This window comes from Bison bison, unplaced genomic scaffold, assembly GCF_000754665.1.
Source record: "Bison bison bison isolate TAMUID 2011002044 unplaced genomic scaffold, Bison_UMD1.0 scf7180017864215, whole genome shotgun sequence".
NCBI lineage: Eukaryota > Metazoa > Chordata > Mammalia > Artiodactyla > Bovidae > Bison > Bison bison.
In genome coordinates this window covers 2,579,374-2,606,089 of record NW_011494787.1, presented here as the reverse complement: position 1 = coordinate 2,606,089, position 26,716 = coordinate 2,579,374, and the positions used below count along the sequence as shown (strand labels likewise).

Here is a 26,716-nt window from a genome sequence, read left to right as displayed (position 1 = left end):
ACTGACAGCTTGGACAAGAGAAAGGCAGTGACTCAACCATATTATATGCCACAAGCAACACTCCTGAACTCAAACAAATAGTTACTAAAAATATCCCAGCTAAGGGGGAAATACTGAAATTTTTTTAAAAAATTGTATTTATTAATTCATCTGTTCATTATATTCAGTAAAGTAAGAAACTACGGAGGACAGAAAAGATAAATAAATTTTAAAATGCAACATATTCAATTCTTTATCTTTCTGTCAACTTTATGAATGTAAGTATCTTATTGAGTTGTCCCCATAAAATAAGACAAATTCAGATTCTCTTATTTTTCCCATTCTCCTTTTCCACTTCCAGATCATGTTTTAAAATATTATGTTTTCATTTTTATAGTATATATTTCCTCTTTCAAGATTTTTCCCTAAATACTGCATTACATTTTATAACAAAAAAGAGAATAGAATTCCCTTATTAATCAAAAAATGACTAATTGAAGGCCCAATAATGAAGCTATGGTTTTTATTATATAAGCCTTGGAGTCTTCAAGAAATAATGTATTATTTGTAGCAGATTATGTGAAGAAAAATAGTTAAGTAAAAAATAAAAAAAAATTACATTTATAGTGAGATATATTAACATAACTGTCAAAGCCTTTGGATGGATAATAAAAAAATTAAAGCTATAGAGCAAATATATATACTTTTTTTAAATGGCTATGAATTCCCTTTAACATGTATTGCACTAAGAAAAAAACCACTGACATATTAATGCCAAAGTGTTGAAATTGTTTACATATATTTTTAGATGATAAATATAACCAGAAAATAAAAAGCATAGGTTAATACCTATATCCATCCTGCTTTCCTTGCCTTTGCTTAAAAATAAATCAACCACTTAGGAATCTAAAACAATTTGGTGACCTGTTTCTGGTCAGTGGTTCCAAATTATGCATAAAATATGATGTAAAAATTGTGACATGTGGTCTTGCTCAAAGGAATGAGGAAAACCCCCAGGTACAGGAAACAAAAAGGGAATGCAAAATCTAAGCAGAAGGCAAAGCTGTGAGGGCTCCAGGCCTGAGGGATCTTCAGGCTGTGATCTCAGTACTGATATAGATACAGGACACCAGGAAGTTCAGTTCAGTTCAGTTCAGTTCAGTCCAGTCGCTCAGTCGTGTCCAACTCTTTGTGACCCCAGGGACCGCAGCATGCCAGGCCTCCCTGTCCATTACCAACTGCTAGAGTCTACCCAAACCCATGTCCATGGAGTTGGTGATGCCATCCAACCATTTCATCCTCTGTCGTCCCCTTCTCCTCCTGCCCTCAATCTTTCCCAGCGTTAGGGTCTTTTCCAATGAGTCAGTTCTTCACATCAGGTGGCCAAAGCATTGGAGTTTCAGCTTCAAAATCAGTCCTTCCAATTAACACCCAGGACTGATCTCCTTTAGGATGGACTGGTTGGATCTCCTTGCAGTCCAAGGGATTCTATAGAGTCTTCTCCAACACCACAGTTCAAAAGCATCAATTCTTCAGTGCTCAGCTTTCTTTATAGTCCAACTCTCATATCCATACATGACTACTAGAAAAACCATAGCCTAGACTAGATGGCCCTTTGTTGACAAAGTAATGTCTCTGCTTTTCAATATGCTGTCTAGGTTGGTCATAACTTTCCTTCCAAGGAGCAAGCGTCTTTTAATTTCATGGCTGCAGTCACCATCTGCAGTGATTTTGGAGCCAAAAAAAAAATAGTCTGTCACTGTTTCCCCATCTAATTGCCATGAAGTGATGGGACCGGATGCCATGATCTTCATTTTCTGAATGTTGAGCTTTAAGCCAACTCTTTCACTCTCCTCTTTCACTTTCATCAAGAGGCTCTTTAGTTCTTCTTCACTTTCTGCCATCAGGGTGGTGTCATCTGCATATCTGAGGTTATTGATATTTCTCCTGGCAATCTTGATTCCAGCTTGTGCTTCCTCCACCCCAGCTTTTCTCATGATGTACTCTGCATATAAGTTAAATAAGCAGGGTGACAGTATACAGCCTTGACGTACTCCTTTTCCTATTTGGAAAGCAGGCAAAAGCAGAGCCACCTGTAGAGATCAGGCTTCAGGGGCTGTAACACACATTGAATGGGTACAGGGACAGGCGCTCAGTGATTCAGGAAAGCAGGCAGGGGAGTAAGGTAAGATGCTCTACCAACCACATAATACAGAAGCACCACAATGTGTCTGTGGCCATCCTGATTGCTGTGGCCCTGGCCGAGGCAGTATACATCGAGTCCAACCTACACCACTCCTGAAGCCATAACTCCCTCTGAAGATGGGCTCACAGCACCAAATGATAAATCATATGGCAATAGTTGAAAGAAAAAGGAGAACAAGCAAGATGACTAGGGAGCATTTTAAAAAAGATGGTAAAATAAACATATTTAAAGTGTATTAAAACAAGAAAACATCTAAAAAAAAATCTAACTTTACACCTAAAGGAACTAGAAAAATAAGAACAAACAAAACCCAAAGTCATTAGAAGGAAAGAAATAAAGATCAAAGTGGAAATAAGCAAAATAGAGAGTTAGGAAGCAACAGAAAATGTTTTTTTCTGCAACAGAAGAGGTTTTTTTCTTTTATATAAAGATAGACAAAGTTGACAAACCTTTAACCAAATTCATCAAGAAAAAAAGAGAAAGGATCCAGATAAATAAGTCAAAAAAGAGAAAGTACAATTGACAACAGAGAAATACAAAGGATCATAAAACAGTACTGCAAACAATTATGTGATAATAAAAGAGCAACCTAGAAGAAATGGATAAATGCCTAGAAATGTACAATCTCCCAAAACTGAATCAGGAAGAAATATAAAAAATGAACAGACTAATAATTACCAGTAGTAAAACTGAATCATTACTTTAAAAAACTTCCAACCAAAAAACTCTAGGACCACACAGTTTCACAGAGAAATTCTATTAAAATTAAAATAAGAAATTTATCCTTCTCAAACTATTTTTTAAAAATGAAGACGAATGAATACTTCTGAACTCATTCTACAAGGGTAACATCAACCTAATATCAAAGCCAGACAAAGATACCACAAAAAATAATTATAGGTCATTATCACTGATGAATGTAAATGCAGAAGTCCTCAACAAAATGTTAGCAAACTGAATTCAACAGTAGGTTAAAAGGGATCATACACCATGATCAAGTAGTATTTAGCCCAGGAATGCATGGATGGTTCAGTATCCACAAATCAATCAACATAATACACCATGTTAACTAACCGAAGAATAAAAACCATATGATCATCTCCATATATGCAGCAAAAGCTTCTGACAAAATTCAACATCCTTTTATGATAAAAACTCTTCACAAAGTGAGCATAGAAGGAACATACTTCAACATGATAAAGGCCATGTATGACAAACAACAGGCAACATCATAATCAATGGTGAAAAGCTGGAAGCATTTCCTGGAAGATCAGGAACAAAACAAGGATCCCACTCTTGCCACTCTTTTTTTTTTTAACATGGAAGTGGAAGTCCTAGGCACAACAATCAAAAAAGAAAAAGAAAAGGAATCCAAATAAAATTGGAAAGGAAGAAGTAAAAGTGTCACTATTTGTGCATGATATGGTTCTATACACAGAAAATTCTAAAGACACTAACAAAAACTATTTGAACTGAAATGAGTTTAGTAAGGTTGTAGGATACAAAAGTAATATACAGAAATATGTTGCATTTCTAAATACTAATTGTGAACTATTAGAGAAATTCATAAAACAATCACATTTTTTATAGCTGTCTCAAAAAGAATAAAATAACTTGAGATAAATCTGATCAAAGATGAAAAAGCCCTGAAAGCCATAAGAGATTGATGAAAGAAATCAAAAACAACAAAACAAATGGAAAGATACTTTGTGCTCATGGATTAGAAGGATCAATATTGTTAAAATAACTACACTACCCAAAGAAATCTATAGATTGAGTGCAATCCCATAAAAATACCAATGGCATATATCACAGAGCTAGAACAAATAACTCTAAGATTTGTATGAAGAAACAAAAGACCCCAAATAGCCAAAGCAATCTTGGGAAAGAAGAACAAAGCTAGAGTTGTCACACTCCTGGGTTTCAAGCCATACTACAAAGCAACAGTTGTCAAACCACTATGTACTGGCATGAAAACAAACACACAGATCAATGGAACAGAATAAAGAGCCCCAAAATAAACCCATGCTTATATAGTCAATTAATCTACAACAAAGCAGGCAAGAATATACAATGGGAAAAGACAGCCTCTTTAAAAAGTGGTGTCAGGAAAACTGTACTGCTGTGTGTAATAAAATCAATCTGGACTATTTTCTCACACCACATACAAAAATAAATTCAAAAGTGGATTAAAGACTTAAATGTAAGGCCTGAAACCACAGAACTAGAAGAAAGCATAGGCAGTATGCACTTTGACATCTGTCTTAACAATATTTTTTTGGATCTGTCTCCTCAGGCAAGGGAAAAAAATAAAACAAATGAGACTACACCAAACCTAAAATCTTTTACACAGAAAAGGAACCTATCAATAGAAGGAAAGACCACCTGCTGAATGAGAGAAGACATTTTCAAACTATGTATCTGATAAAGGGTTAATATTCAAAATATACAAAGAACTCATACAATTCAACATCTAAAAAAGTAAACAGCCCAATTAAAAAATGGGCAAAGAACTGGGTAGACATTTTTCCAAAGAAGATATGCAGATAGTCAATAGGCACATAGAAAGATGCTGAACATCATTAACCATCAGGGAAATGCCAATCAAAACCACAAAGATATACTAACTCATACCTGTCAGAATGGCTATCATCAAAAGATAACAAAGCGTTGGCAAGGATCTGGAGAAAAGGGAACACTTGTGCAATGTTGGTGGGAATGTAAATTGATGCAGCCACTTGGAGGACAGTATGGAGTTTCCACAAAAACGTAAAAGTAGAACTGCTGTATGATCTAGCAGTTTCACTTCTGAGTATTTACCTGAAGAAAACAAAAACACTAATTTGAAAAAATATATGCATATTACTGTTCACTACAGCATTATTTACAGTAGCCAAGATGAGGAAGCAACTTACATCCATCCATAGGTGAATGGATGAGGAACATGTGATATATATGTGTGTGTGTGTGTTGTGTGCTAAGTTGCTTCAGTTGCATCTGACTATTTATGACCCTATGGACTGTAGCCCACCAGGCTCCTCTGTCCACATATATACACAACTTAGTGGATAGACTAAGCAATGTGATTAGACACAGATAAAGATGAAATGCATGAACTGGAAGAGAGATGTGAGGAAATACTACCCCTCAACCAAAGCACTTGACCCAGATTTTTTTCATCTGTGTTTTACCAGAATTTAAGGACAAATGATTCATATCTGATACATATTCTTCTAGAGAAAAGAAATAGAGCAAAAGCATTTTAATTCACTTATGAAAATTATGTAATCTTGACTTTTTAAAAACTGGACAAGACACTAGTAGTAGAGTATATTTGAAATCGATTTCTTTGATGACAAACATACAGATAAACTATTGGTAAACAAAAATCCAGCAATGTATTTAAAAAGGACCAGGATAAGTAATACCGTTTAAAAAATGAGAGGGGAATTTTCCTCTCACATAGCAAATTTTTTGATGCCAAGAAGATATTAAAATTCACTATCCATTCCAAATTTTAAAAATACATACTTTTTTAGGGACTTCCCTGGTGGTCCAAGAATTGCCTGCCAATGCAGGAGACATGGGTTCAGTCCCTGGTATGGGAAGATTCCACATGCCAAGAGCCACTGAGCCCATGCACCACAATTACTGAGCCCACACTCTCAAGCCCGAGAGCTGCAGCTACTGAAGCCCAAGCGTCCTAGAGTCTGTGCTGCGTGACAAGAGAAGCCACCGCAGTGAGAAGCCCGCACACCTCCACTCCAGCATCAGCCCCAGCTCTCCACAACTAGGAAAAGTCCACATGTAGCAATGAAGACCCAGTGCAGCCATAAATAAATAAATAAAATTATATTTTTAAAAAGAAAAGAAAAAATTCACAGGAAAAATAGAGCAGCAGCATATAGACTCTAGAAAGAACTAAATTTAACCAAACTGTAAAGACATATAGGAAGAAAGTTAAACAACTCTGTGAGGGAAATGAAGACAATGTAAGTGAATAGGGAGCCAGTATAGACTCATGGCATAGAACACACACTGGAACCAAACCACCCAGGAAAAGCACCCTGGCTCTGTCTTAAAGCTTTTTGACCATGGCTGGTTACTTAACTTCTCTAAGCCTCGATTTCTCCAGCTGTAAAATGAGAATGGCAATAATAGCACCTCCGTGGTGGATCCCTATGATATTTCAGTGTAATAATTAGGGCCCAGAACAGGGCCAAGCATGCAGTAAGCAGTCGATCAACGTTGGCTGATAGTATTAATTTATTATTATCATTATCATTATTATTCAGTGGAGCAGCAACTGAGGATTGTAGAGACATCAGTTGTCTTCAAATTAATATTTACTTCTACTGCAGTCCCAAGGAAAAGTCCAATGGGACTTTTGAAGTTAACAAAATAATTCTAAAGTGTATATGGAAGAATAAACATTTAAGAATAGCCAAGAAAAATGTGGAAACTTGCCCTAGCCCATTTTAAGATGTATGAAAAAATCTGCAGTAATTGAAACAATGTATGACTGGTGCCCCAAAAGGCAAACTGAATGTTGGGACAGGAAACACGAAGTCCATAAAGACAGCCAAACACTTCTATGAATTTAGTATAAAATAAAGTGACCTTTCTAATCGGTGGGAAAAGAGTAGATTATGCTTTTTGGTATTGAGACAATTGGCTAACCCCTTGGAAAAACAATTCAGTTCAATTTTTATCTCACACTTTACATCTAAACAAATTCCAGATGAAAAATTTAAATGTGAACATGAAACTATAGAAGTTTTAGAAGGAAACAAAAATAAATATTTATATAATTTTCCACAGGGGAAAATCCTTTTAAGCATAACTCTGAAAGGAGATACCACAAAGGAAAATTTGAATGGTTTGAGTACACATTTTAAAATTCTTTAAACCTCCCCCCTTAAAAAAATCTGAAGGGAAACAGAAAACCTGCTAAATTATTTTTAAGACGTATAACAAATAAAGGGTCAATAACTTTAATGTATAGATAGGTCTTAAAATCAGAAAAGATGAGTACATCAATGGATAAAAGATAGGAAAAAGAAATTTACAAGAAAAATAATGGCAAATAAGAATATGGTAAATGCTCACTGTAGTCAAGGAAATGCAAATTAAAATAATCTATCAAACTGGTAAAGATTAACAGACATACAATGCCAGTATTGGCAAAGATACAGGGGAAGAAGTGTTTTCATTCATCATTAGCTAGAGACCATTAAAGATCACTAAATATTTTGGAAGGCCATTCCTGTTTTGTTTTTTTTTTTTTGGCCGAGTCACACAGCTTGCAAGATCTCAGTTCCCCAACCAGCGACTGAACCCAGGCCCAGCACTGAAAACCCGGAATCCTAACCACTAGGCCATCAGGGAACTCTCCAGGAAGGCCACTCTTAACAAATCAACTGCTTTTGTACATTTTTGACCCAGAATTTCAACTTCAACTTCATCAAAGGGAAATGCTAGAGAATGTTAACAAAGACTCAGCTGCGAGATGTTCATCATAATATTGCTTTATGTTAGCAAAAAGGAAAAAAAGAGACAGAGCGGGGAGGAAGGAAGGAAGCAGAGAGGAAAGCGAGTAAACAAATCGAAACATCTAGGTGGTAACATAAATGTTTTACAATTGATGGTGTGTTATATAAATTATATTCATGTTTAAATAATTAATATTGTGAGAAGGAAGAGTAATTACCTATGTGGGGGAAATGTTAACAGTACTGCTTCACATGTCGAGAATAAGTTATGAAACAGTGCCTTAAAGCTGCTCCTGATTTAGACACATACATTTATATGCAGAGAGAGAAATGTGAAAGACACACATCCAGATGTTAACAGTAGTTACCTCTGAATGAGTCCACTATGAGTTTTTACTTCTTTCTATCCATCTAAGTTTTCTATGATCATATGTCCCTTCTGTCATAAGAAAAAAAAAAAAGACAGTTATTTAAATTTTCATTTTAAAATTCTTGTTAATTATTTAGGCCAAGCATGCATCTTAAGTGTAGCATTCAGCTGGTTCTCCAGTTACCAGGCTGAACTACTACTCCTGGCCAAGAAAGTATCTTGGAAATCTTCACACAAACTTTATTTATTCTGGCTACACTTTTTCCTACTTCAGTATTCGGTGTATCGTGCCACGAAAAGATCCACTTTCAATTGGAAATCCACTTGTAGAGAGATTAAAATGCTAAAAAGGATACACTGAGGTAGGAGCTGAGAAATGACCCATTTTAAAGAACAGTAAATAAAAAATGGATGGTTTTACTAATACCATAATGAGAAACTTGTTAGACTCTCCTAGTGTTGCATGGAGACTTACGAGGTATGACCAGAAACAAAAGAAACTGATTTTTAGCAAACTTACTAAAATTCAGTTGAAGGGCCATGTGAAAAATCAGCCTCTTGGTTTTATAGGCACATTTCTTTTCTGATGCAGGATTTTATTTCTTCAATCTTATTCACAAGGCATAGCTCTGGTTCACTTTTGGTTCACTCTCAAAGAATAAAACATTGCCCCCTTTGAAGATTTTTTTTCTCAAACTGAACATCAGTCCTGAAAGCAGCTCTAAGAGAGTTTCAGAGAGGGGCTTCTTCCCAAGGGGGTGAGAGACTACACTCACTCAAATATAGAAGTTCCAGTGTGTTTGTTTTTAGAAATCTGTCCAGTTATCCAGAAACTATACTTTATCTTAGAAAACATCTGGTCCTCAGGACTGCTTTGGGCCCCTTAAGGAGATCATCGAAGTGCACCTATGGTGACAGCTGGGGAGACAGAAGGAGAAACATTTCCCAAACAAAAGCCTATTGTTTCTTTTCTCACTGGTTGGAATGTTGCATCTATCAGTCAAAGGTACTTAGCGCAATTTGGATGCATCCTTACTTAGGGCTTTGATGTCGTATGAAGATAACAGAATGTCACTTTGTGCAACTCGGAATTAAATGATACAAAGGGACATCTTGTCTCGTAATTCTTTTTTTTTTATTGGAGTGTAGAGTGTAGTTGGTTTACAGTGTTGTGTTAGCTTCAGGTATACAGCAAATTGAATCCGTTATACATATACAAACATCCACTCTTTTTTTAGACTCTTTGCTCACACAGGCCATTGGGCTTCCCCAGTGGCTCAGTGGTGAAGAATCTGCCTGCCTATGCGGGAGACATGGGTTCAATCCCTAGATCAGGAAGATCCCCTGGAGATGGAAATGGCAACCCACTCCAGTATTCTTGCCTGGGAAATCCCATGGACAGAGGAGCCTGGTGGGCTACAGTCCGTGGGGTCTCAATGAGTCAGATGCGACTTAGCAACTAAACAACAACAGGCCATTACAGAGTATTGAATAGAGTTCCCTGTGCTATATAGTAGGTTCTTATTAGTCATCTATTTTATATATAGTAGTATGTATATGTCAGTCCCAACCTCCCAGTTTATCCCTACCCGCCCCTTATCCCCTGGTAACCATAAGTGTGTTTTCTACATCTGCGCTTCTACCTCTGTCTTGTAAGTTCATTTGTACCCGTTTTTCAGAGTCCACCTATAAGTGATATCATAGGATATATGTCTTTCTGTGTTTGACTTACTTCACTCAGTTTAATGATCCATCCTCCACTCCTGCTTCTTAATCAGGCCTCACATCAGAATCCCCCAGAAGCGTGATCCAAGTAATGACAATTACTGATTGTGAGCACCTGCCTGGTTTCCTTCCTAAACCAACTCGTTTCATCCTCCCAGCAGCCCAGTGAGGGAGGAGTTACTTGTATCCCCCTTGGCTGACAAGGAAACTGAAGCACAGAGAGAAACTGCCCAAGGTCACCCAGGTGGCCAGAGGTTGGAGCAATGTGGACACCAGGCGGTCTACTCCAGAGGCTCTTGCCCGCTTCTTTATGTTGCTTCTTAAACACCGATCCCCACAGGTCCCCGGGTCCCTGATCCTGAATGCCCACATCACTCTGACACGTGCCTGATTTGAAGACACTGATTCCCATGGCTTCCCCTTACTGTAGAGACAGGAAACCTCAGCTCCGAGAGATTCAGCTACTTGCCCAAGATTGGGTTTGTTAGTCAAGACTTGAGCTCTGGTTCAAAGGGGAAAAAAAGCCCTGAACCAGGGGACGAAGAGCCCAGGCTTTAGGTCAGTTTATGCAGCTGATTGTGAACATGGGGAAGCCACCTCTTCTGGTTCCCCAAGTGGCCTCTCTTTCTTACACTTTACGAGCTTTCCATGTATCTGCTCATGTTTCCCTTTGCCCCTGCTCTCAGAGGGAGTTTGGGTTTTGCCCAGTTGTTTCTGAAATGGCTCCTGCCAAGACTGTGTTAGTCCATGTTTCTATCTTTCAGATCCAGACAAAAATATAGATAAGTGGAAATTTACTGCAGTTTTGCTTGGTCAGACAAAAACCTCAGGAATCTGGGATGAGGTGGTGATAAAAGAGAATTTGCCACCAGATGTAACCAACTGGTGAAGACTTTCATTTAGGGGCAAAAGAGTTTCTTCCAGGGGCAAACTGACACAAAGTTAACTACAGCAGTGCCTGACAGATGGTCAAACTTGGCATTGCCCCGGTTCTACCAAGGGTGCAATTGCTGCCAAATGAAAACTGGAAGCTGCCTGTGGACTCTGGCACCCAGTGAGCTTCTTTGAAGCATGATTAAGAGAGATTTGCTTGTGAATGTCCCTGAAACTGCTGTTACCCTAGTCCTGTTGTCTCAGGAGGGGAAGTTGGCACCCCCTCTATTCTGTACCAGATAACTGGGCTTTTGCAGTGCCTTTCCTCATGGAGCACTACTCCTTTGTCATTTCAGTGGGACGACGGAAGAAACAGTGGTTAACAAAAATGGACCAGACTTATGGGAACTCCAAGGAGGCTAATAAGCTATGCCCCCTTCAAATTAGCATTTGAAATATGTTAAATATTTGCTCCACATTCATTTAGAGGAAAAGTTGGGTGCTTCTGAGGGAAAGGAAGAGAGCGCTACTGATGTATCTTTCCTTCGAGCGGTTCAGCTCTGGCCCCTAATATGCACAGCACAGCAGCTTAGTGATGTCCACTGTGACTCAAGTGCGTGCCTGAGGTCTGCTTCCCACCTCTTCTCTGCATTTCCGTATTAATTTGTGTTCTTTAAAAGCAGTCAGCATTTGCCATAGGTCATGGTCATGATCCTGTGATAGATAGTGATAGTGATAGATAGTCGCCCTGTCGTGTCCAACTCTTTGCGACCCCATGAACAGGGTCACCAGGCTCCTCTGTCCATGGGATTCTCCAGGCAAGAATACTGGAATGGGTTGTCATTCCTTTCTCCATTGGATCTTCCTGACCCAGAGATCAGATCTGGGTCTCCGGCATTGCAGGCAGAGTCTTTACCATATTTTAATAGACTTGTCCCTCAATCCCAATTCCAAAGGTAAACCCTTCCAAACCTAATTGTGCACAGCTGAAAGACTTTGTGTCCGTAGACACATACCTTGTGCATGAATCCTAAATTGTCTTCCGCCAAGTGAAAACAAAACTTTAAAAAATATATTTCTTAGCAAATTACAGCTGTCTCAAGGGCACCAGTTTTCTGACCTCAAGCTTACAAATTTTTTAAAGGTTGATGCTTTGCTTATAAGATAATTTGTTAGTTTTGTAAATGTCAACAGTCAAGAATTTTTGGTCTAGATTTATTGAGAGGAGGAAACATTTTGCCAGAGCCCTGAGCCCCATTATCTTCATTTGGTTTTCTTGCAATACCTAAATCTGTCCCTATTAACTTTGGATAGAGACGATGCAGAAGACTACAACATTATGTGCAGTATGATTCCAATTATGTAAAAAATAATATGCATAGAAAAAATTCTGAAATAGTATGCCCCTAAGCATTAACAGTGTTTGTTACTGGAAGTTAGGATTACCAAGGATTTTCATGCATTTTATATTCTTCTCTGTATTTCTCAGACTTCCCACACTCACCATGTATTACTTTTACAATCACTAAAAATAACAGTAAATGTGAGCTGAAAATAATTTACATCCTGAGAAGTCAGACTAGCTGTGCTAAGGACCAGTTCTAAAAGCTGGAGAGTTCTGAGGCACAGAGATCAAGCCCCCAAAAGACAACCCAGTTACCAGCAGGCTGCTGGCTACTATCCCTGGGCTTCTCTGGGAATGCATTCATGGTCCCTCACCCTTTACTGCCTCTCCTTCTGGCGCCATGATGTAATCTTGATCCTCCTGTAAACAATGTTCAAGATAACCCACTTCATTTTTTTCCAAGACTGCATTCAGCTCTCTGTCCTACACTGGTGTTTGTAGGTAAGGTGTTCTGATTGCAGCCTTCCCACCCATATCCTCAGAGCCTCAGCAGCAATCTAATCCCCACTTCTGGAGCACCCCCATTTCAGTTGTAAAGCCCCACCCAGCAGAGTGGCTCAGGTGCCACCTACCACTAGGCAAACCTGGACCCATCAAAGCCTGCATGGAAGAATTTACCAAAAAAACACTCTTCTTTACTCTAACCAGATGCCTTCCAATGGCCCCCAAGCTGTTACTCCCTCACCCTCCTCTATGCATAATCATTCAACACCTCTGAACTTTTCTGGACATTCTGTCAGTACCCCAGGGGGAACTGTGAACTACCTAGTAATATCTACAGAACCCTCTACAATGGGCCAAAACCATGTGTGAAAGTGTTAGTCACTCAGTTGTGTCAGACTCTTTGCAAACCCCATGGACTGTAGCCCACCAAGCTCTGTTGTCCATGGAATTCTCCAGGCAAGAATACTGGAGGAGGTAGCCATTTGCTTCTTCAGGGGATCTTCCCAACCCAGGGATCAAACACAGGTTTCTTGCATTGCAGGTAGATTCTTTACCATCTGAGCCACCAAAACCATGGTAGATATTATACCAAGATTTCTAACCTTGGTACTACTGACATTTTGGGCCAGATAATTTTTTAATAAGAGGGAGAGGAATGCCTTGTATTGTAGGCTACTTAGCATTGTACGTGGTCTCTACTCACTAGATGCCAATAGCACTTCCCTTCTGGTCTGACAATCAAAATTGCCTCAAACATTGCCTTTCATCTCCTCAGGGTCAAAACCACCCCCATGCAAGGACTGCTGCACTGCATACGTGTCCACATGTGCTATTAGAATAAATGAATGCCTTCTTGTCATACCTACACTATATAGCCTGACACAACCTAGGAAATAAGTTCTGTAGGACCTAGTCAGTTTATATATACCCTCACATCATGTGTTGTACAGGTACATCAGGCTATGAACCCAGAAGTACCCCACTTTAGTAGTCACAGTTGACATATGTCAAGTGCTTATTAAGTGTTCAGTATTTAATCATATCATCTCATTAAATGAGTGAGTATGAAATGACTATTATTGCATCTTACAGGTGAGAACTCTGGGTTATGGATAGGATTATACAGTCTGTAGGTAGCAAGCTGTGATGGGGCTCCAGCCAGGGACCAGGCTATTCATGTGCTCATGGTTCCTGCTCTAACCTGCCCAGAGAACGAAGAAGAAAACCAAAAGGTATATTCTGGACACCTTAACACAGAGGTACTAGGGAAATAGTCATGTATAGACCCAGGAAACTTACCTGGAACCTGCTGGCCAAGCTCATCAGCTGATCTCATAGTAACTAAGCAGTGAGGGCTTCCAGAGAAATCTTGCAACAACTCCAGCCCAAGGGATGGGTGGATAGATATGGGTCATGTCTGAGGGAAAAAAAATAGTGACCAGCCTGGTTCTGCCATATTAAAGACATGAGAGAACATTATAGCAGATGTGTATGTTCTAAGGATCATTCCCAACTTGGCCACACCCTCCTGTGCTTCACTACTGGCTCTTCCCATTCTGTGTTGACTCTTCTCGTTGCTCTGACCACAGAAAACCCTTGTTTAGCCTTTCCAAGTAGAAGCTTCCCTCTCCACTTTGAAAATCCATGCTGGGTCGCCTTCTGTAGAGTTTAATGACTTCTATCAGGAGAATGCATAGGTTTGTTACCAAACCTGTCTATGAAAAATCTTCCAGTTCAGGGTCTGACATGGAGTTCACAGGCCTAATAAATAGCTTCTTTCTACTCTAAGCAATGGATCCCATTTAGCTTTACAGTAAGACCCTCACATTTGTGAATTTTCATTGCACGAGTCCCAGTAGAGCAATCAACCACCTCTTTTCTGGCTGGGACCTCAGAAAGCTCAAGACAGATGCCTTGAATTTCATCAACTTGGAGTCCTGCAGAGTATCATTTTATTTCCAGTTTTTGCACAGCATTTTAAAAGTCTAATTTTTTAAAAGCTGGTTACTTTTCAAGTCAGTGAAAAGGTAGAAACATTTAGTCTAGCCTGTCTTTTCTCCCTTCATTCAGGGACACATTCCCCAACCAGCTGATAATTTGGTGCTGAACAGTTATACTTGGCGCAGAGATGCCACAAAAATGCTCCCTAGACCCAGGGAAGATGGGGAGAAAGAGCAGGGTGAGCTCATTCAGTCCCTAACCTCCACTCTTTTGTCACAGTAGGAATGTAAACCCTACTTTGGAGCTTACATCAGCTTTTGGAGGGTTTCAGCAAGCTCCCCTAGATAAGACTAAGAGTTATTTTTCTTGTCCTTTTGGCCAGAAATAAATATTTATATCAAGAAAGGATTGCCAAGACTTGGAAAATATTTCAGTTATTTAATCAGCCCTTTAAAAGGATTCACTGTGATTGGTGTTTGAATTAGCTAATAAATTTTAATCTTGGTTTTATTCCAACTCCATTAGACAGTCACCAACTGCAACTAAGAATTCTGGAAACTTCTTAACCAGTCTGAAAAAAATTATATTGATCTGAGATCAAAACCATTATACACATTTGAATGTATGGTTTTGCTGCTGCTACTGCTACTAAGTCACTCAGTCGTGTCCGACTCTGTGCGACCCCAGAGATGGCAGCCCACCAGGCTCCCCCGTCCCTGGGATTCTCCAGGCAAGAACACTGGAGTGGGTTGCCATTGCCTTCTCCAGTATGGTTTTGAGATATGGGTTAATTATAATAAGTGAGGGTCTCCCAGAAGACACTGGAACCTTATCACAGAGCTTCTCAACCCTGGTTGCCTCTCATGGAAGACAAGCCTCCTAACTTTATTCAACCTCACCCATGGAGAATCTTGACTTTTGCCTCCACAGCTGTCAGACTCAGCTCTGGGTATACTTCAGGCCATATCATAAAACTAGCTGTGAGAGTACGACAATATAAAATGACTAACTAGTTTAAATTATATCTGTAAAAAAACTAGCTGAGTTGACTATGGGCAAGGTATTTCAAGAAAACCTGGGTTTGATTTCCAGGTCTTTTATTCATGTTACAACACTAACTCAATTAACCAACTTCTTTGAGACTCAGTTTCCCAAATTATAAATTAATAATAATAATAATAATGTCCAATGAGACCATAGGTATATCAGTTCAGTTCAGTCACTCAGTCATGTCCGACTCTTTGCGACCCCCTGAACTGCAGCATGCCAAACCTCCCTGTCCATCACCAACTCCTGGAGCTTGCTCAAATTCATGTCCATCAAGTCAGTGATGCCATCCAACCATCTCATCCTCTGTCATTCTCTTCTCCTCCTGCATTCAGTCTTTCCCAGCATCAGGGTCTTTTCAAATGAGTCAGCTCTTCACATCAGGTGGCCAAAGTACTGGAGTTTCAGCTTCAACATCAGTCCTTCCAGTGAATATTCAGGACTGATTTCCTTTAGGATGGACTGGTTGGATCTCCTTGCAGTCCAAAGAACTCTCAAGTCTTCAGTACCACAGTTCAGAAGCATCAGTTCTTTGGCACTCAGCTTTCTTTATGGTGCAACTCTCCCATCCATACATGACTACTGGAAAAACCATAGCTTTGACTAGACGGACCTTTGTCGACAAAGTAATGTCTGTAATGTCTCTGCTTTTTAATATGGTGTCCATAGGTATATAGTGTTACACAAAATCAGTATAGATTAGATATATATATATGTATGTGTAGGTATAAATATATGTGTGAATGCATAGGTAAATATATATGCCTGTGTGTGTGCACATATATACACACAAAACACATTCACTAAAACTTTTCATTTTCCCAGGAATTTCTAATAAAATCACATTCTTTCTCAGATGGGACTCAGACCCAGCCAAAACTCAGACTGGGACTTGAACCCACAGTTCCTGACTTGGGAAGGGACTAGAATCCATTGTGTTTTAACTGAAACTGTTTACCTGGCATCCAGACTTAATGAAGCTCAGGTTCTTTTGCCACAGAAAAAAATTCAGCATGAGGTAGAACAATAGGCTAAGAGTGAGTTTATTAGCATAAGATGCTTGTTAGAAATACAAGCAGGCAGGCAAGGGACTGCAGCCCTGAGAACAAAGAGGGCTATATTTTTATAATCAAAAAGTAGGGAGGGGAGAAGACCACCTTCTTCCTCATTTTGGAGTAGACATCAGGCTTATGTCATTTAGTTTGTCCCTATATGGTTTAACTGATACTGTCATGGTGCTATTTAAATCATATGTGTATTAGCAAAGGTCTTCCCTTGGACTGCAAGGAGATCCAACCAGTCCATTCTAAAGGAGATCAGCCCTGGGATTTCTTTGGAAGGAATGATGCTAAAGCTGAAACTCCAGTACTTTGGCCACCTCATGCGAAGAGTTGACTCATTGGAAAAGACTCTGATGCTGGGAGGGATTGGGGGCAGGAGGAGAAGGGGACGACAGAGGATGAGATGGCTGGATGGCATCACCGACTCGATGGACATGAGTTTGAGTGAACTCCGGGAGTTGGTGATGGACAGGGAGGCCTGGCGTGCTGCGATTCATGGGGTCGCAAAGAGTCAGACACGACTGAGCGACTGATCTGATCTGATCTGATCCCTTGTGGCTCAGTTAATAGACTCTGCCTGCAATGTGGGAGATCTGGATTCGATCCCTGGGTTGGCAAGATCCCCTGGAGGAGGGCATAGCAACCCACTCCAGTATTCTTGCCTAGAGAATCCCCATGGACAGAGGAGCCTGGCAGGCTTCAATCCATGGGGTCACAGAGTCGGACACGACTGAGCAAAAGGGTGATGACATATACTAACACATGTTGATTAGTCTTAGGTTTTGATATAACATGCCCTTCATTTACCCTTTCACCTAAATTCTTGTCTTGGCTACATGCAGAAATACCAGTCTTCCAAGGACCATTAACTCCCTGACTTCAGGTAACAAGATTCATATCTATTGTCTTGTGTTATAACTCTCAGGATTTGTGGCTTGACTGTGCCTGGCACTTGAATGTGCCTGGTCTTTCTTCAAGACAGAGTAGATTGTTGCTAGGTGACTGGATTCTTTTCTTGACTGTTCATATGCTCTCAGCAGTCTCCCAAACTCCCTTAAAATTCCCTTTCTATCTTTAATCCCCTAGTGGGATTTCTAAACTATTTAATTATCCTACTCTATTCTTATCACTAATGCCTAAAAAAATGTTTGATAGAACAATGTAATCAAGCAATTAAGGCATTTTGAAATTTTGAATTTTCAATTCCTCTGATTTTAAACCACACATTTAGTTTACAGTCCATTTTAAAGGCTTGGATACCCATGTAATAACATGAAGTAACATTTACTATGGACGGAGGTTCGTGACATTGTACAGGAGACAGGAACCAAGACCATCCCCAAGAAAAAGAAATGCAAAAAAACAAAATGGCTGTCTGAGGAGGCCTTACAAATAGCTGTGAAAAGAAGGGAAGTGAAAAGCAAAGGAGAAAAGGAAAGATATACACATTTCAATGCAGAGTTCCAAAGAATAGCAAGGAGAGATAAGAAAGCCTTCCTCAGTGATCAACGATCAACGTAAAGAAATACAGGAAAACAATAGAATGGGAAAGACTACAGATCTCTTCAAGAAAATTAGAGATACCAAGGGAACATTTCATGCAAAGATGGGCTCAATAAAGGACAGAAATGGTAGAGACCTAACAGAAGCAGAAGATATTAAGAAGAGGTGGCAAGAATACACAGAAGAACTGTACAAAAAAGATCTTCATGACCCAGATAATCACGATGGTATGATCACTGACCTAGAGCCAGACATCCTGGAATGTGAAGTCAAGTGGGCCTTAGAAAGCATCACTATGAACAAAGCTAGTGGAGGTGATGTAATTCCAGTTGAGCTATTTCAAATCCTGAAAGATGATGCTGTGAAAGTGCTGCACTCAATATGCCAGCAAATATGGAAAACTCAGCAATGGCCACAGGACTGGAAAAAGTCAATCAGCATCCCAATACCCAAGAAGGGAAGTACTAAAGAATGTTCAAACCATTGGATAATTGCACTCATCTTCCATGCTAGTAAGGTCATGTTTCGAATCTTACATGCCAGGCTCCAGCATTATTGGAACCAAGAACTTTCTGATGTTCAAGCTGGTTTTAGAAAAGGCAGAGGGACCAGAGATCAAATTGCCAGCATCCGCTGGATCACTTAAAAAGCAAGAGAGTTCCAGAAAAACATCTATTTCTGCTTTATTGACTATGCCAAAGCCTTTGACTGTGTGGATCACAATAAACTGTGGAAAATTCTGAAAGAGATGGGAATACCAGACCACCTGACCTGCCTCTTGAGAAACCTGTATGCAGGTCAGGAAGCAACAGTTACAACTGGACGTGGAACAACAATCAGGTTCCAAATAGGAAAAGGGATATATTAAGGCTGTATATTGTCACACTGCTTATTTAACTTATATGCACAGTACATCATGAGAAACTCTGGACTTGAGGAAGCACAAGCTGGAATCAAGATTGCCGGGAGAAATATCAATAAACTCAGATGTGCGGATGGCACCACCCTGATGGCAGGAAGTGAAGATCTAAAGAGCCTCTTGATGAAAGTGAAAGAGGAGAGTGAAAAAGTTGGCTTAAAGCTCAACATTCAGAAAACGAAGATCATGGCATCTGGTCCCATCACTTCATGGCAAATAGAAGGGGAAACAGTGGAAACAGTGACAGACTTTATTTTGGGGGGCTCCAAAATCACTGCAGATGGTGATTGCAGCCATGAAATTAAAAGACACTCACTCCTTGGAAGGAAAGTTATGACCAACCTAGACAGCATATTAAAAAGCAGAGACATTACTTTGCCAACAAAGGTTCGTCTAGTCAAGGCTATGGTTTTTCCAGTAGTCATGCTGGATGTGAGAGTTAGACGATAAAGAAAGCTGGGTGCCGAAGATTGATGCTTTTGAACTGTGGTGTTGGAGAAGACTCTTGAGAGTTCCTTGGACTGCAAGGAGATCCAACCAGTCCATCCTAAAGGAAATCAGTCCTGGGTGTTCATTGGAAGGACTGATGTTGAAGCTGAAACTCCAGTACTTTGGCCACCTGATGCAAAGAGCTGACTCATTTGAAAAGACCCTGATCCTGGGAAAGATTGAGGGCGGGAGGAGAAGGGGACGACAGAGGATGAGATGGTTGGATGGCATCACCGACTCAATGGACGTGGGTTTGGGTGGACTCCAGGAGTTGGTGATGGACAGGGAGGCCTGGCATGCTGCAGTTCATGGGGTCGCAAAGAGTCGGACACAAATGAGCGACCGAACTGAACTGAACATTTAGTAAATGTTTCTTGAGTGCCAAGTAATGTACTTCCATGCGCTCTTGTAATCCCTACACAGCCTAGTGCAATGATGTCATCATTACTGTTCACAGATAAGGAACTTGTCCTCAGTCACACACTAGTCACAGGACCTGGGATTTGAACCTGCATCTGTTTGACTCTGGAGTCTACCCGGCACTGTAACCCCTGTACTCATCTCCAGAGCTGCTCAGATCCCAAGCCTGGGTGTCTGATGGTTTGGTTTAAGGACACTTGTTGATCCCCAAATCCTGATTTAAGTCAAGTTTCAGTTTGATTATCAGACTGTTGTAAGACAGATGCTTTGAATTCACCTATGTCATGGGTATGCACTGAATTTGGAACTATCTTAGGTAAAAAGCAAGGACATTTATATTTATAGATCATCCAAAAATTCCCTTAAGGCCTGGTTTCAACCCCCTCCCCTCACTAATTTCCTCCCAGCTTTCCTCCGTTTCCCCCGCCCACCTGGTACTAACAAGCGGTGAATGGCCGCCAGTGGACAGAGGACCAGGGCCCTCCACCATCCTCCAAAGTGGATGTTGCCCCGTAAACATCACCACACCAGTGGTTCTGGCAGAGGTGGCCCTGAGGTTGGCGTGGCCCCTGAGCCAAACGTAGCCCAGCCAGAGGAGGAAGGCTTTGGGCCCTGCTTCCCAAGTGGACGTTCCAGGAAGGAGTCAGATGATCAGAATTATGGAAACCAAATGGCCCTCCTTTGTTTAGAGAGAAAGAAAAAAAAGAAAAAAATCACTCATTTTTGTGGTAAAGTGAAACCAGCCTCCAAACCAAACAATCTCTCTCCGAGCCGAAAATGCCAGCTCCCCAGAGCAGGCCCACAGCCTGGGACTCCGATGAACTGGTGGGAGGCGGTGCCACCGCCTTCAGCCACGTCTCCTCAGGCTTCTCAGCGGCGAGGGTCTCTTCTGCTCTGCTCCTGAAATCGCTGGTCTCCCAGGCAGGAAAAGAAAATGAAAGGAGGGGGAAAGTGAGAAAGGAGTCTGCTCGACCCAGGCTGACCAAGGCTGACCCAGGCTGACCAAGGCTAACCGAGACAACCTCCACCTCTCCTGCCTTTCCAGTTGGGAGGGAGCAGAGGAACTGCTGGAAGAGCGCAGGGGAGGGAGCCTGGGCCCGGACGTGTGGTTGTACTGCGCCCCCTACCGCTCCCCCCGCAGAATGCAGCCAGGAGTCACAAGGCCTCCTGTGGCCGCGCTGTGGTGGGCTGGTGGCTCCGTGGGCAGGACCCCACACTCCCATGTATTACTAGAGCATGTGCAGCACCCAGAGCAAGTAAATATAGGTTGTCATTGGCCACGCCTATCCTGGGCTTTGTTTCTCCTCTAATACGAGCTTTTCCTGGAACGGAGAGGCCCTTGGTGTGGACACTGGGGAATCCAGTCCTAGTCCTGGCTTTGCCTCTGACTTGCTGTGAGATCATAGTTTACTACAGCCTCTCTGAGCCTCCATTTTGCATCTGGAAAATGAGCCTAGTGAGTCCTGCCTTGCCTTGGTTCCCAAGGTCATAGTGAGAAGAGATCAAGCCTGGCTTTTATCCAGAGGTGGCAGCCAGACTGCCCACGTGCTGATGCGAGCTCTCCTGTGTAACACTTGGCAAGTGTCTCCATCTTTGTCTGTTGCTCACCTTTACAGGAAGGGAATAGGGACTTCCTCGGTGGCCCAATGGTTAAGAATCCTCCTGCCAGTACAGGGAACACAGGTTCAATCCTTGGTCCAGGAACTAAGATCCCACCTGGCAAGGGCAGCTAAGCCCATGGGCCAAAGCTAGTGAAGCCTGCGGGCTCTAGAGCCCGGGCTCTGCACCAAGAGACGCTGGCATAAGAAGCTGGAGCATCGCAACTAGGGAGTAGAACCCACTCACAAATAGAGAAAGAAAGCAAATAGAGAAAGCCTGCGCAAAGCAACCAGAACCCCCTTCAGCCAAAAATAATTTAAAAAATAAAGTAAAGGGAATAATAGCCTTCCCTGACAGCACTACTGGAAGGTAAAATGGTTATGTGATGTGTGTGATGACTTAGAGCACACAGCATGCCCCAAGTCTCACTGTCATCATCACCATCATGGACAGAAAAGCATCTTGAAGATAATGCCCAGTTTAAGCCCTGTGTGATCTGCCTCTGTTCTCATAAGCTTTTAATTGTTCTCAACACACTCACTATTCTGACATATTCCATAATCTGCCAGTGTCTGCGGGCTGTGTGCTCAGTCCCATCTGACTATTTGTGACCCCATGGACTATAGCCCGCCAGGCTTTTCTGTCCATGGAATTTTCCAAGCAAGAGTATTGGAGTGGAAATCTTTTTCCTACTCCAGGGTATTTTCCCGACCCAGGGATTGAACTTGCATCTCCTGCGTCTCCTGCATTGGCAGGCAGATTCTTTACCACTGAGCCACCCGGGAAGCCCAGTCTGCCAGCATTCATTCTAAATATGAGGGGAAACTCCAGTATCTTCCTGTTACACTTAGGAAAAGTCCCCCAAACCCACCATGATCTACAAGGGCTTGATCAGCTGGCCCTGCTGCCTTTTCTAGCCTCGTATTTTACCCGCTGTCTCACTGAAATCCAACAGCCTTGTCAGCTTTCTCCTAGCTCCTTAAGACCTGGGCTGCTTCTTGTCCCAGAATCTGTGCAGGTCCACCTCTTTGCCAACCCATTTCCTCTCCACCTGGCCTCAGGTCTCAGCTCACAGAGCCTTTCCTCAAGGAAATGTTTCCTGACCTTCCAGATGAAAGTCTGCCCCCTGATTCTCCTTCTTTGTACTGAACACAATTTAATTAAATAGTAATATGTGTAATAACAGTATTTTTTTGTGCTTTGCTGTACTTTCCTCATGATTTCTCCTCCTCCAGAACTCCTGTTCACTCAGCAAAACCCAATGTTCATTGTATTTCCTATGTGAAGCCCTCCCGCAAACAGCGTTACTCATTAGAACTCTAACTGAAGTTTTGATTTAGTAGGTGACCTCTGTCTGGAAGGTGTAAGAGTGTCTGCATTTTGTTCTGCTAATTATCCCTTCTCCTTAGGCTACAGACCCAAAGAATAACAGGAAATAAATGCCACTTATTATTAGCAAGTTCAATATCTGATGTTCCCCAGGACATAGATCTTGGCCACATCCCTAATTCCAATAGATAACTAAAACACTGGCCATTAAAAAAAAAAAAAAAGTGAGAGGCTTTGTCTATTGTGTTCAGTTCCAGACCTAGCATAATGCTTGGCACATGGTAGACATTCAAGAGAATATATTTTTAATAAATAAATGTTTAAATAAGCAACAAGGATATATTGTACAGCACAAGAAAATTTAGCCATTATTTTGTAATAACTTTAAATGGAGTATAATCTATAAAAATATTGAATCACCATGGTATACACTGGAAACTAATATAGTATTATAAATCCACTCTCCTTCAATTAAAAAATCTTGTACTGAAGACTAAGTAAATGTAGTATTTTTACTGCTTCAAAAAATTGAATGTGTTTAACAACTATCTCCCCTGCAACTTCTATAAAATCCATGAAAACAGAGACCATGTTTCTCTTCTAAAAGCCTGTGTTTCTAGTTCATAGTAGGTCTTGAATAAATATTTGTTGAATGAATGACTTGGAATAATCTCCCTACCTTTTCACCACTTGAAGGTCTCCCTAGACATCAGGGGAAACTGTAATTGGCCATCCCTTTTTCCTCCTTCCACGGAGACTCAGTGCTTAGAACTCAGATGTGTCCTCCAGCTCCTGTCTCATGTGGGTCTGGTCCTTAAATCCCATCATGGAGGACACGAAGCTTCCTAATCTCCACTCAGGCAAGTGATTAGTGTCAATTGCATTTAAATGTCATTAGAGATATCAATTTCCTATCAAATGCAGCATAGCATCCTTCCATTACACATGGATTCCTTTCTGTCTTCTAGGCATTTATATTCACAACTTGATTAAAGGGGCATATTTATTCATCTTCATATCACCTACAGTTCCTACTACAATCTTTTGAACAAAGAATGCTGAGTTCCCAATAAATGTTGAGTCATGAAAGAATGGCTACCATATGCTGAGTATAGTAACTTCTCAGCCCTGCTTCTGGCCCCAGAATCTGAGATATGATGAAGTTTTTAAGGAGTTCCAGATTAAAGCTGCTTAAGTTTTTCCCTGGACATCCATTAGGATAAGAAAAAGAAATCCCCCAGCTCCAGATTCCTCCCCCGCTTGAATCCATCTTTCATAACTACATTGGCTAAAACTTCCAAAATCATCACTTCAAGTTTTTCTCCAAAAACCTCCAAAGTTCTTTACATAGCCACATAGGCTTAGGTCCAAATCCCTCGGTCTAACTCAAAGAACTTGGACCAAACATTTTCCTATACTGATCTTTTCAAATCCTCCTTGTGTCCTACCCTGGAGCATCCCTTTTGTTTGCTCTGTCTTTGCTGTTTTCCATTTCTTCCACCAGGAATGCATCTTCCCATCTCTCCCCCAAAACTCAGCTGCTGTTATGTTCCCTGTGACCTTATCATGTCACCCACCTAGAGGGAGCTGCTCTCTGTCTTCTGAAGCCAAATGATGTTTTGGCTTAGCTACTTCTTGTATCTGTCAGCAATTTTTTTTTTTAATTGAGATATAATTAGTTTCAGGTGTACAACATAATGGTTCAATATTTTTATATATTGTGAAATGATCACCACATTAAATCTAGTTAACATCCATCACCACACATAGTTATAATTTTTTCCTTTAGGATAAGAACTTTTAAGATTTACTCTTGTAAACTTTCAAATCATGCTGTACATTGCATGCTCATTACTTATTTATTTTATACCTGGAAATTTGTACCTTTTAACCACCGTACTCATTTCACCTACCCCACGTACCCCTGCCCCTGGTAACAACCAATCTGTTCTCTGAATCTGTGAGTTCTGTTTTTGGTTGTTTTTTTTTTCTTCTCCTTTTTATATTCCACATATGAGTGAGATTATACGGTGTTTGTCTCTCATTGTCTGACATTTTACTTAGCATGATGCCCTCAAAGTCAATCCATGTTGTCACAAATGGCGAGGTTTCCACTTTTATGGCTGAATAATACTGCATTCTACACACACATGCCCTAATTTCTTTATCCATTCATCTGTAGATAGACACTTAGGTGGATTCCCTGTCTTGGCTATTGTATCAATAAACAATGTTGAATCAACAAACTTTCCCCATGAATATGACTCCTCTCTCAAACTAGACCTAGACTTGAAGCTCCCAAGGATCAGTCTAATACCTTCTCATTTCCCCTCGGTTGTGCCTGGTCTGTGGTAAAAGCTCACTCTGTGTGCTCACTGAGACTCAGTTGGATATACAGGTTAGAAAGCATTCAGGCAGAAGAGCTTGCGTTCACTCTAATGGATTTTACAACTCAAGTTTATATTTCAAAACATCACGGCTTTTCTAGTGTCTTCTAGGACTTGGTTGATGGTCTGCAGGAGGCACCGAATATGAAATTATCAACTTGCCTCACTCCTCTTAATCCAGTGACTTCCTTTTTACAGATGAGAAGCCCTTCACTGTGGAAGATACTTATTTGCTGTGTCCAGCACCTATCTTAAAGGAAGTTGGCATGTAAGTTTCCACCAGCAACTAAACCCCACAGCCAGGGAAGTGAGAGGAGGTGGGGGCGGACAAAAGGAGAAGAGTCTCTCTTCACTGTCATTATGGAAGCTTTCTCTAGACTCCTCCAGATAATGATGGTGGTGCTATGAGTGCAGTGAGCTAGGCACTGCATCAGTGTTTCACAGAGGGGACCTTGATTCTCCCAAGATCCACTGTAGCCTGCCAGGCTCCTCTGTCCATGGGATTCTCCACGCAAGAGTACTGGAGTGGGTTGCTATTCCCTTCTCCAGGGGACCTTCCCCAAACGGGTCAAACCAGGGTCTCCTGCATTGCAAGTAGATTCCTTACCCTCTGAGCCATCAGGGAAGCCCAGTGAACCATCGCAATCTTACAGATGTGCAGTCTGTAGCAGAGAGAATTTAAGTAGCTTGTCGAGGTCACATAGTGAGTGGAAGAGTATGAGTTCAGAACAAGGTCTGTCTGGCTTCATCACAACTACATTTCTAGAAAGCTCTCAGGCTGCCCAAAGCACTGTCGTAAGGAAACTCAGAAAAGAAGCTCAGCAAGGCTAAGTGATCCACAGCTGATTCAGGACCCTGCGGTCAGACCCTCTGAGGCCATGTTCAGTGTTCCTCCGTGTCTTCATCCACACTGCCCAAGCCTCTGTGAACTAATTTATGGAGAAAATCTCACAGTGATGCATTTGTGATAAGTGCTAGTGAGATGAGATCAAAATATTCAAGAGAAGGAAGAGAATTAGCATCCTGAGCAAGAAAAGAAATATGCAGGGAAACAGACAGCAGTGTTGGTGAGAGAAAGAAACTAACCTCTCTGTAAACACATCTCTAACAGACTGAAGACAGAATGGTAGCTTTAAGGAAAAATGCTACACTTGTTCATCTGAATTCTGCTTTCAATCGTTTGTTCAAATCACAAAGCCTCCAAATCTAGTTGCCTGACATCAGCTCATGATGCCACTGATTCCACAAACTAGCCCTGTGTCCATGCTGCAGAAGGCAAGCTTGTGTCTCAACGAGCATCTTCTAGATGGGAGGAAATAGAAGGCAGGTTAGCTCATGTGCTGCTGTACCTTTCTGTGTTGGCTGGGTGGTAACAAACCATCACCATCAGAATCTCATCACTGAGACTCCAGATAACAATTGTACAGTTTCTAGCTTAACCAGTTCATCCCCCGCTGATTTGGACCGTTTGTTAAGACTACCTCTTCCTACCTACTACAGTGTGGCAAGTAAATTAAACGGGAGCAG

The 26,716-nt window shown here is 41.1% G+C and overlaps 1 protein-coding gene across 1 annotated transcript in view; it reads left to right on the top strand.

Moving 5' to 3' along the window:
* ANTXR1 (anthrax toxin receptor 1) overlaps positions 1 to 26,716 on the top strand; it is a 257,202-nt gene that overhangs the window by 97,354 nt on the left and 133,132 nt on the right. Inside the window, 1 exon segment of the mRNA XM_010845314.1 lies at positions 25,388 to 25,457. Within this exon segment, the coding sequence (XP_010843616.1) occupies positions 25,388 to 25,457 (70 nt within the window).